At 45.1% G+C, this 12358-nt stretch overlaps 1 protein-coding gene across 1 annotated transcript; it reads left to right on the plus strand.

The window, feature by feature from the left end:
* The first annotated feature begins 766 nt into the window (after window positions 1-766).
* Window positions 767-7349, plus strand: LOC120738758 (protein FAM78B-like). The gene is made up of 2 exons (XM_040040192.1): window positions 767-1988; window positions 4947-7349. Exons 1-2 carry the CDS (start codon window positions 1723-1725, stop codon window positions 5467-5469), a joined length of 789 nt encoding a protein of 262 aa, XP_039896126.1. The 5' UTR covers window positions 767-1722; the 3' UTR covers window positions 5470-7349.
* The last annotated feature ends 5009 nt before the right edge of the window (window positions 7350-12358 follow it).

Consider the following 12358-nt stretch of genomic DNA (forward strand, 5'->3'; position numbering starts at 1 on the left):
ATGATTTTTTCACACAGGGCAGGAAGGTTTGGATAACTTTTTTCCTTAATAAATGATTTTTTTTTTATTTTATTTGATCTGAAATTTGTAAACTAATAAATCAAGAAGGGGCAAATACTTTTTTCACAGCACTGCATATAAATAAGAATCTGCATCTTGTTTAAGCTGTTTTCAGAAGCCATCATCCTGCATTCAGCCATCTTTATCAACTTAAATCGACCCACTTCTCCATCTACAGCAAGTAGCTTCTTTATCTCCAATAAATGATATATACATATATTTTTGTGGCACCACATCTGAAATTCTTATGACTAGTTGTTTATTAATAAATGGAAATGTCCCATGTATGTTTTATTATTATAAACAAAAAAATCTGTAATGTTAAAAGACGTGAAGCAAAAGGAACAACGTATTCTGTGTGTGTGTGTAGATATATATACTTATATGTAAAGCAGTAGTATCATTTCTGGGTAGCTGTAAGGTGAGCAAGGCCAGTAAAACACTTTATATGAAACATCCGCCTGCCGGGGTGGAGGTAGGGGAGGCTGCAGACGCCGGAGTACCGTGAGGTGATGTCGTTTTGCCGAGACTGTGTCAGTTTTATTTTGAAAAGCCTGATGTTCTCAAACCAATTAAACGACCCTTCCTGTTAAAGGTGCTGTTCTTCGGCACAAATCCCCCGGGAAGGTGCTTTGCCAGGGTGGAGTCACTCCTAAAAAATTGAGCAGAGTGGCACGTGCGTGGACTCCGTGTTTGTGGGGTTTGGTATTTTTGGGGGGAGAGGTCGCAGAGCTGCTCCCGTGCGGTCTCCCTCCGCCGCTCATTGGTCGGCTGAGCATCTTCAGCACCGCGCAGGCTGAACAGCGACGCACAGCCACGCAGCCTTCTTCAGCGGAGGACGGCGCGGTGCACGCGGCGCGGTTACTATGACACCGTTTCTCTCATTTTTCTTATTTTGATCCTTCGGCGCTCTTTCGCTCTGCACTGCGAGGATTTGATGCCCGGGGTCTGGAGGCTTTGATCTGGAATTGCCCTCCGGGTGGTGGCTGGGAGGAGGCTGGTTACCCCACCGCTGATGCTCGGACTCCCGGCTTGTTCCACCGGGCTTCCCTCCGGTCGAGTGGCCAGGCATGACGGACCCTAACGACCTCGCTCAGGTTACCGGCAGCAGCAGCAGCAGCAGCAGAAGCATCTCATGCACGGTTCAGCACCGCCAAACACCGCCGCCCGATCCTCGGGTCCCCCTGCCGGTGTCCCAGCGTCCGCCGGTCCCCCGACGCCTGTTGTGACATGACAGCTCGGGGCAGAAAGGCGAGGATCAAAGGTTACGGGCAGGGACTGCAGCAGGAGCGCGGATGGATCGCATCCTCCGGGAGAAACTGACCGCTGGGGTTTAGAGGAGAGGATGCAATCATCCCTGCATCTAAAATTCACGTGACACTCGATTTATCTGCTCCCTTGTTTCTGCTTCGGATCCTCCGGAGGTCAGCGCGCAGGGTCAGCCCCAGAGCAGCGGGCAGATGTGCTCGCACATCAGCAGGGCGGGTGTCTGCGTTACCGGGTACCCTCCCGGGCCTGCAGCGTGGTAGCACCCACCTTTGCCTTATAATCTCATCGGATGCACAGCCTCGCGGTGTCGGTGGAGTCCCGGCCAGCTGTGCTGTTTCCCGGCCTGTCAGGCTCACTTAGCCGCCGCTGACCGCCACCTCCACCCGCACAGCCATGGGTTGCATCCAGAGCATCGCCTGTAACAAGTCACGCATCAAACGAGAGAGCATCGTGGTGTGCGACCTGTCCGCCACCATAGACCACTGCCCCACGGTCATCGAGGAGAGCTCGCCCATAGTGCTTCGGTACAAGACGCCCTATTTCAAAGCGTCTGCGCGGATTGTGATGCCTCCAGTCGCGCGCAACGAGACCTGGGTGGTGGGCTGGATCCAGGCGTGCACCCATATGGAATTTTACAACACCTACGGAAACGTCGGCATGTGAGTTCACACCTCTGTCACCTGAGTCCCAGTTACACGCGCGTGACAGGATTTCAGATGCAGGAAAACGGGAGCGCGTGCGTGACGGCGCGCCTCCGTGCACTCTAATAACTATAACGCGTTCGTGCCCGAGCTGCACGCGCTCGGGGAGCATTTGTGCACGCAGCAGGTTAACGGAGCTCGTCAGCCTCCTTCATTCAAACGCCCACCGACAGATTCTGTTCCTGTGACTCTGGCACCTAAATAGAAAAGCTGCTATTAGAGGAGCTAAACAACAGTTGCTGCTCTCACACTCAAATTGTGCCCACGGAGACATGTCCTCCCCCACACCCCCACCTCACACACACACAAACGCGTTATGTCTGGAGGGCATATGCGAGGGGGTGTTTAATCCTGCTGGGTGCAGGGGTGTGGGTGGTGCATGCACGGGTGAGAGGATGGGGTTTAGGTTGTCATCGGATTGGTCACATGGCATGGTAAATAGATGGTAGGGGGCCTCCAGATGACAAAGCTGTTGATTACAACAAAGGGATGATGATGATGATGATAATCCACTGGCACACTGAACCATCATAGCTTTTCTTTCTTTCTTTCTTTCTTTCTTTCTTTCTTTCTTTCTTTAGACAATTTGGCCCAACAAAGAGAAATTTCTTGTAATAAAATAGATTTTAAAAAGCAAAACAGCTTAATGAATACAGTATCACATAACTAAAAGCTTGGTATGGTAGAAATATATATATATATATATATATATATATATAAAATAATCCGCAGCCAATCAAAAAACAAGCAAAGCAAAAACAAAAAGCAAATTGGGTGGTTGTTACATTTACAAAAGTCTAACTTGTAATTTGAACAAAATAATTTCATGTTCCTATGGTGAACATAATTAAATTATGTAGGATCTGCATGAAATTCAACAACTTAATTTGTTCTTGTTCAGATGACCTGATACAATCTAATAAGAGTGGTTAGTTGCCTGGACTCACGAAATTCACAAGATGACACGAGATTTCAAACCACAGGAAAATCGCTGGAGTTATAAGAGACAAACAACCATACACACACCACGTGTATGTTATTGCTATTTATTGTGGTTTAAGCTGTCAAGTCTTGATTGGTGGTGCGGTGGTTAGCGCTGTTGTCTCACAGCAAGAAGGTCCTGGGTTTGAATCCAGCTAAACTGAAAAAAAAAAAAAAAAAAAAAAAAAAGAGCATGTTGGATTTACTTAAGTGAACAGTGGTTGCACACAATTACTTTGCTTTGGCAGAAACTTAAACAACTGAGTTAAATCAACACAACGTATTCATATTCAATAAGCCTGTGCAGTTTGTGTTGATAAAATGTGAGTGAAACTTGTTTAAATGAATTAAGTTGAGCTCTTGGAATATTTTAATCCTTCGCAGTTTTGTCACTTTATTCCAACACTATTCAATAACTTTTACCCCAATACTACTTGGTCACTTAAATAATTAAATTTGTCTTCATATTACAAAATGTTCAACAAAGTCTAGAGTCTGGTTAACATAAAAATTGAATGGATTTACAACCACTACCATCTTTATCCAGGTTGCAGGGGGGGCTGGGGCATAACCCAGAAGTGATAGGGTAAGAGGCAGTGTGCACCCTGGATAGCTCACCAGTCTGTCACATACAGACAAACAACTATTTTCTCTCAAATTCACACTTTACAGTAATTTGGAATCACCAATTAACCTAACTCTAATACCTGCATGCCTTTTAACTGTGGGAGGAAGCCAGAGTACTCAGATAGAACTCACTGTAAACTAGCCAGATTGTGGATTTGAACCAGTGAACCCATGCTCTTACTGTGAGGTAACAGCACTAACCACCACGCCACCAAGATGTCAATCGAGGTTTAACAAAAGTAGGAAAAGCTATGATTTCAAGGCTTGATGCAGAATTTTCCATACATTTTTGTCCTTGAAAGCTTAAACCGCAATAAATAGTGATAGCATACATGTGGTGTGTGCAGTTGTCTGCCTTTTAAAACTCCAGTGATTTTCCTGCAGTTTGAAATCTTGTGTGATCTTGTGCATTTCTTGAGTCCAGGCAACTAACCATTCGTACTAGATTGTATCAAATTACACGTTAGAATTTTGTAAATGTAACAATCACCCAATTTCATTTTTTTCAGTGTAGTATGCATTGAATCCTCTGTGGGGACTCTATTTCCTCCCACAGTTAAGTCATGCAGTTATTGGGGTTACGTTAATTGGTTAAAAGAATTCTCTCCATGTTAGCCCTGCAATAGACTGGTGAAGAGGATGGATGGAAGTTGTTATAAATCTGTTAACCAGACTCTAAACTTTGTTGTACATTATGTAATATGAAGATAACGTGTAGTTTTTAAAGTAACCAAATAGTATTGGGATAAAAAGTTATTGAATAGTGTTGGAATAAAATGAGAAAATTGTGAAGGATAAAAATATTTCAAGAGCTGAAATTACTTCATCTAAACATGTTTTAATCACATTTTATAAACACAAACTACACAGGTGTATTGAATATGAATAACTTGTGTTGATTTAACTTGTTGTTGTTGTTTAAGTTGCTGCCAAAGCAAAACATCTATGTTCAACCAGTGTCCTCACTGTTGAATTAAGTAAATCCAACATGTTCTTTTTTTCAGTGTAGGAAAAACAGTCGCCACAGCACCACAACTGGATCTAGTCATGCTGGTATCATTAGCAAACTAACAGACACGTTACACGTGTTCCTGGAGTCCATTAAGGGGCAGCTAACAGGGATCAAATGCGTTTTTTGGGGACTACTTTCATCGGTGGATTTGGTGCCATGTTTATACATGTCATACACAGCAACAGTGGCTTAACTTGTGTTTTTAATAAGTTTGAACGTCAGTTAAAATCTATGAAACATCTTTTGAATGAATGTTGGAGTTACCCAGAGATCTCTTGGTTCCTGTCTTCCTCCAGGTCCAGCTGGGAGCTGCCTCAGCTCCGTGAAGGCCTGGTCCGGGCCATCAGCGACTCAGATGGCGTGAGCTACCCTTGGTACGGAAACACGACAGAGACAGTCACCATAGTCGGCCCCACGTCCAAGCCGTCCCGCTTCATCGTCAGCATGAATGACAATTTTTACCCCAGCGTTACCTGGGCTGTGCCGGTCAGCGAATCTAACACGCCTTTACTGACGAACATCAAAAGAGACCAGAGTTTCACCACCTGGCTGGTGGCGCTCAACACCACATCCAGGGAAAAGATCCTGCTCCACACCATCAAGTGGAGGATGAGGGTTGACATCGCAGTGGACCCGTCCCTGCCTCTGGGTTCCAGGGCCAGGCTGGTGGGCCGGGTGCACCAGGACCAGCCGCGGGTGCTGACTCGAATGGAGCCCATCCCTCTTAACGCCATGGGGAGGCCCAACGCCAACGATGCCCAGGTTCTGATGTGGAGGCCGAGGAGAGGCCCTCCGGTTGTTGTCATACCGCCCAAGTAGAACACCACGTGCATCTGATTGGCCGTTTTTGGACATCATATCATATCAGGCCAATTCTGCTAACAGGATAATCAGATGAGACGCAAAAGAGGACAAAAATGATATTTATAAGCAGGCTGAGAATTGCATTACGTGCTGATGACCTCATCAGAGTTGCAGTGCTTTGAATCTTGAGGGGACAACCGCCTTAATTCCCCACCGCTGCCTTTGACGATTAGAAAGTTTGTTAGTCTCTGCTTCTGGTGCCGTTGGGCCGCCGGGTGTGCAGGCATGCACTCCGGCCCTGCACAACAGAGGGAATACTCGTCTGAAGCTTGAACATCTGCGCTGGGATGTAAATGATACCTGTGCTGTAGCTACTCAGGCCCTGGAAGAAGTGACGGAGCTTAAATACAATTGACAAAGGTTTTCGCGGCCTTAAAGACAGCATACTCGTGGCCTGCTCTGTTCTGTAAACTTAAGTGCTGTGTAAGAGTTTAAGCGAGGAAAGTTGTTAGAGTTTGCGTTGCGTTCACGTCCAGCGAGGATGCCGTCGCTGTGGGGTTTCTTCTTCATCGTGGACGCAGACAAGTAGAATCTCACCGGGATGACGTGAGCGTGCAAACGCGTGTATCTGTTTGTGCTTGTGTGCTTTCTATAATGGAGCCCGGGGTCGGGCCCACGCGTGCTGCTGTGTCACACCGGACTGCCTCACACACTCACACACACACACACACACAAGGCCTCGTTTGTAAAGCCGAAACATTGTAGGGTCATTTCTTTTCTTTGTGTTTTAAAGATTGTCACATGCAAACACAGAGCTACCTTGTTTTTGACATATCAGAGGAAAAGCAGAAATAACACTTTGGTTTCAGTCACATACACACAGACATGACTGAAGCCCTGCAGCAGGACTATTTCCCCCTCCTGCAATCGCACGTGGCCAGTTCGTCCGAGCTGCAGAGCTTCTCCCTCCCTGCCTTTTGAAAAGCCAGAGATGCCTGTGTTGATGACAGCCTGCTACAGTCAAACATGGTTTTATCATTTGAAGAACGTACTGATGCCAAGTTCCACTCATGTAAGACTGAGATCACACCAAAACATAGTTTCTTCTGAGTTAACCCTGGCAGCGTGCAGCCCTGCAGTTAGAAGGTGATCTGCTGAAGCGCAGCAACGTTTCAGCTGTCGTCAACGTACCTGCTCATCCAGATTTGGGATATCAAACTAACGCCTGTTAAATCTCACTCATCTGAGGGTTACAGGATTTTTCTTTGTCTTCTAACAGCATTTGAAATATCTAGAAAAAATGTATGACGGTTCATCTTCAGGGTGACGAAAAAAGTTTCGTCCATTCAAAAATTGTCCATTCAGCAGTTAGCAAAATATCCAAACACGTGACGGTGTGAGAGGAAGTGTTTGCTTCGCAGCGTCTCTGGTGGTCTGTCGTGATGTGTGTGTCAAAAGGTTTGCAGCTGAAAATGAAAGCCAGTGTGTGCTGTTTGCCTACGAGCTCACAGCTTCAGTGTAGTTCACTATTAGGCTGTTGTGTTTTGGCTCGTAGCCTTCATCGTGGTCGTAAAACATCACACACTTGGCTGAGATTGTGCGTTTTGTATTTTTTTCTATTTCACGTCTGCATCATTTAATCTGTAATATGTTTTATGATGACCCCGATGAATGCTGCGAGCCACAAATGCGCTTGTCTAGCCTTACAGTTACTCTGTATACTGTCGGTGCTGCAGGAGGTTTGATCTCTTCAGGCTTTTTCCTCTCCTCCGTGCACCTTAGAAGGAGGTGAAACAGTGCCCCAAACCAGAAACCTCTACGCTGCTTCTGATGATTTTCCAGGCAGTGCATTTGCTGTAGATCTGCTCATCCGGCCTCAGTGGGACTGAAAAAAAAGGCTTCTGCTGAACTGGTCCAGATGAGACAGAGATGAAGAGAGGTGGATGATGTAACCACATTATCTTGCCGATGCTGCTCATTACTCTTGGTGCGAACCGAACAAGCCTTCACATACACACACACACACACACCTCATATAGAACAACAACAGAGGAGGACTGTTCTGCCGGCTTACTGCAAACCCTAACACACACTAACTGCACAGCGATGTGGACAAAGAGATAGTTTAACACCCTGATTATTGTAGCCATGACACAGGGGCAGTTTGTGAGGCCAAGCCGACAATCACGAGCAGCACTTCCAATGGGACAACTTAGAAGGCGATCGTTATTGGACTGAAACTTTGCGCAGAGAACTGATGCTTTTATAGTGGGAAACTTTTTCCCCCCCACATGCCCCGATGAAAATAACGTGTTAATTAAAAATACATTTTTACTTCACCGTGAGGGTCACACAGTCTGCCGTCAAAGTGCATCCGGGCCTCAAGTGTCTTTTACAGTTAACAGCCGTGCCTGTGGGCTCGGAGCAGAGCGCTGCACGGCCCTTCGTGTGAATCTGACTTGTTATTCCTACTTGTCCTGCCGGTCGACGTTAGATTGTCTGAAAGCGACAGGCTGACGGTGTTTTACAGTGTTTTAATGTGGAGGACGTACAGTCCTTTCTCTCAGACTGTCTGGCTTTTGCATGCAGTGTTTTTAAACTCATTAAAACAAATGCCAAAAATAAAGTGTGAACTTGGTCCTCTTTGTCACTCCACAGCCCAGGTACAGTGTAACATTTTTACATGGGTATAAGAGGCTGCAATGTCCCCATGGTACATTCACAGACTGTAGGTAAAAGATGGACGAGCTGGCCCTATATCCACCAGCAGGAGGCGACTTCAGTGATTATAAGATACTTGTATAGAAATCTACTGGAAAAACTTTCAGCACTTTTCCAGATGAGTTTATAACTTCTGATCCTGGTTTCACATCTTACTGAACACAAATTTATTTTTATTTGGTCAATTATTACAGCCAGGATGTTAAAGCAGGGTCTTTTTTAGCTGCTCTAGTTTCTAAATTGCAATAACTCCTAACGACCAATCAGTGGTCGCTGTCGACCTCTCTGGCTTTTTATTAGTGCTGTTCACATGTGTGCAGCACTAATAAAGCCTTGCAATGAAACTAAAGCCCACAGGCTCATGGTTTGCCAGACAAAAGAAAAAATTTGAATGCTTCATAAAGGTATCACTTCTAGGCCGACTAAGATTTGGGATAATGAAACTTATGGTGCATACACACCGAACGCGATAGAAGCGACCAAGAAGCGCGACACGCCCCTGACATTCGCACCTTTAAGCTTGTCCAAAGCAAATCGGTCACGCTTGAAAACATCGCGTGTGAAGCAGAAATACGTAACTTTTGGGAGGAAGTAGTGCCAGACGTTATGTTTGCAAGATGGCAGCTTTCGATCTAGCGTTTGAAGAGAGTCTTCTTTCTCTATTTGCTGTGGAGAGCAGAGCAGCGTAAAGGATGTCCTCGCCGTACCTGGGTCCATCAGGTCCTCCAGAAGTGTGAGCAGTTTGGTGAGTTTCACCACTTGCTCCAGGAGCTGCGTCTGGATGACGGTCGCTTTCAGCAGTACCACCGTCTTTCCCTCGCCCAGTTTGAGGAGCTGCTGTCCCGCGTCAGTCCAAGCATCGCCCGCCTAGACACCAACTACAGGTGCTCAATCCCACCTGCAGAGCGCCTGTCCATCTCCCTGAGGTTAGTAAAAGTGTTTAATACGGTAGTCCTTTATTGATACCTGTGCTAATATATGCTAAACTATCAGTTTATACACTGATAACATGGATGTGGTATGCTGTCAGTGAATGTCGTCGGTGTTTACTGATAGCAAACTGTGGTACAGAGACGACTATTTATAATATTTCTAGTGATACTCAAAAGGTCTCATCAAGTCCTGATTTAATTCGATTTATGCTGTTATCAGTGTTTGCAATGATAGCATGGCTGTGGTGTCATATCAATGTATGCTCTCGGTGTTTGCTGATATCAAACTGTGGTATGAGGACCACTGTTGGTAATCTTTGTAGTGATACTCAGAAGGTCTATCTTATAAAGTCCTTATTTTTTATTTAGACCTGGTTTAATTCTGGTATAGAACTGGTTGAATATTTGTATACAATCCCTGCAGCTGTCAGACTCTATAACAGGGGTCACCAGCCTTTTCAAAACTGAGAGCTAGATAAAATTGTGAACAGTTTGGTTCATCTTTAGTTATATGATAATAACAATTCTATCTTGACATGCTATGTCTTATCACAGGTTAATTTTTCAAAAATATTAAAATTGATTTAAGAAAGGGCTACATGTCAATATCCAAATCTTTATTTCTATTAATGTCTTACTTCATTCCTACCTGATTGACATGTTTAGGAATTATGAGTGATTGGCACACTGTAGTGGTAAAAGTTGCTACCAATCAAATTAGGATTTGGTAAAGTTAAAACAAAACACAACTCGCAGTTTTATATTATATCTAATATATATTATGGAATTATTCTTATAATTACAAAATGTTTTATGTAAAATTTATGTTGTGTAATTTAAATCTGACATCACAAAGGTATTTTGGAATTTGAATAATGTATTTTGTAACTGCAGTACACATAATACTAATTTTAAACAATTTTGTCCAGATTCCGTGCCAGCGGGGACTCCTTCAGGACCATCGCGTCCAGTTTCAGAGTCGGTGTGTCCACGGTGTCCCAGATCATCCCCCAGGTAGTGACGGCCATCTGGGACTGTCTAGTGGACGACTTCATGGCTGTACCGTCAACTGAAGACTGGCAGTCCATCGCAGAGGGATTCCAGGAGCGCTGGAACTTCCCTCTCTGCTGTGGAGCCCTGGATGGGAAGCACGTCCACATGAAGGCACCCCCCAACTCAGGATCCATGTTCCACAACTACAAGGGAACTTTTTCCATTGTTCTCCTTGCGGTTGGGGATGCAGGGTATCGCTCCCGTGTCATTGATGTTGGGGGGTACGGGAGGACTAGCGACGGTGGTATTCTGGCCAACTCCACCTTTGGTCAGGTTCTTCGGGCTGGGACTCTCCATCTGCCTCCTGACCAGCCTCTACCTGGTGGAGAAGACCGTGGAGCCTAGCCCCATGTCTTTGCGGCTGATGAAGCGTTCCCGCTGCAGCGGGAGATCATGAGGCCTATAGTATATTTTTTCATTAGTATAATATGAAATAAATTCTACATGTGTCAAGTTGTGTGCCAATATTTGCTGTGTGGTAGAACTGAGACATTAGTCGTTACAAAAATTTATTTGAAATAATATTAAAATTCTCAAACAGAAAAACATTAAACATAAATATATAAAATATAACTACTTACAGAGAGACAGGAATAAAAAGGACCCAGCTTAAAGTGGAAGAGTCTAAGGGAGAAGGAGGAGAAAAATAAGAACATTGTTTCTGCCCTGTAGAGCCTGCTGCCTCATCAGAAAACTACTGATTGCTAGGGTCCAATGTTTCCAAATTTAACACAGCTGTGCAGTTTTCAAAAACTAATTTATACATTTGAAAAATTCAATTCTTTGTCTGAGGCGCTTTCCCTGGTCCTCGGGGAGGATGTTCTCCACGGTCCGCACGATATTGCTGCTAGTCTCCCGCGAGGTGAGGAAGGGGTCCAGAAACCCCATGACTGCGGAGAACTTCCATTTCCTCCCCGATCCCACTGCAGACCCACTCCTCTTCTCCTTGGAGTATGTGTCCCTGGCTCTTCCACTTTCTCGGTAGAGAAAGCAGCTGGTGTCATACAGCTCCAGATGGTTGGCTACGGCGTTGATGAGCCTTTCCTCCATATTGAATGAAGAATAAATGGCTTTGGCTGGACCTGCCCCTTTGAACTAGGTCAGAGCATTACGTCACCAGGCTCCTGATTGGTTGTCGCGGCGCAACTTGAAGCTAGAGTTCAGATTTTTCCAACTCGAGCAGTAGACGCTGTTAGGTTTTGTATTGTTGATTGTCATTTATGCTTAGAAATATCTACTTATATATGCTTAGAGTTTTATAATTAGTTTTAGATTGGTAGAGGTTTGATCCTTAATAGTCTGCAAACTTTGTGTGCATTCCAGAGCACTCTGGGAGCATGGGAGAGGTCGTACCTTGTCTTATTGTTTTATGGTAGGATAAAACATAGCTATATCTGTTTTAGGCTAAGTGCCTTTTGTTTAGATGAACTGCTGGACTTCCAGACCAGCAGGTTTAGGGAAGTCATTTATGGGGTCAGAGTGTGACCCCATAAATGACTTCCCTAAACCTGCTGGTCCTCATTACTGAGGAGTTGGCAACACTGCCAGAGGGTGGTCCTTTCTAACTAGGGCTGGGCGATATATCGAGTTTTTTTTTAAATATCGATATATTTTTATGCGAGATATAAGATGTGACAATATCTTTTATATCGATATAGTCTATGTTACGTTATAATTATAGTTGTGGAGCCACAAGTTTGCCTCTCTTTTGTCCGCTTTTGTCTTTACGCAACGTACTTGGCCTCGCCTCTCCTTCACTGAACACAACTCCCCCTCCTCCCCCATCGCTTCACCTGCAGGCAGCGACAAGATGGACACGGCAAATCTCCGTTAACGAGTTACTGCGCATCGCCCCGTGCGTGGGGCTGGACGGTGTCAACGTGTTAACGAGCTAACCACGCTAACGCCATGCACGGCCTGAAATCCTTTCATTTTCTCAAAAATCGACAGTGTTATGTATGAATTCTGGTTGTGCTTGATGACCGCGAACCGATTTTATGTGGAACACGGCGCTCAGCAATCTGTCAAAAAATTAGTGATGGGTCGTTCGCGAACGAAATGGCTCTTAGAGCCGGCTCTTTGACGTGAACGACGCGAGCCGGCTCCTTATCGCGAGCCGTCACGTGGGTTTTTTTTTTCTTTCTTTCTCTCTCTCACCCTCTCTCTTGCACTTTTTTTCCGTTTCACTCTGCACGCGA

Source organism: Simochromis diagramma, unplaced genomic scaffold (assembly GCF_900408965.1).
Source record: "Simochromis diagramma unplaced genomic scaffold, fSimDia1.1 OVJJ01000026.1, whole genome shotgun sequence".
Taxonomy (NCBI): domain Eukaryota; kingdom Metazoa; phylum Chordata; class Actinopteri; order Cichliformes; family Cichlidae; genus Simochromis; species Simochromis diagramma.

What these genes read in the sequence shown, in the direction of transcription:
- LOC120738758 (XM_040040192.1), top strand. Translation starts at nt 1,723, where the DNA reads ATGGGTTGCATCCAGAGCATCGCCTGTAACAAGTCACGCATCAAACGA. An exon ending in ACCTACGGAAACGTCGGCAT is followed by an intron (nt 1,989 to 4,946) that starts GTGAGTTCACAC and finishes GTCTTCCTCCAG; the next exon opens with GTCCAGCTGGGAGCTGCCTC.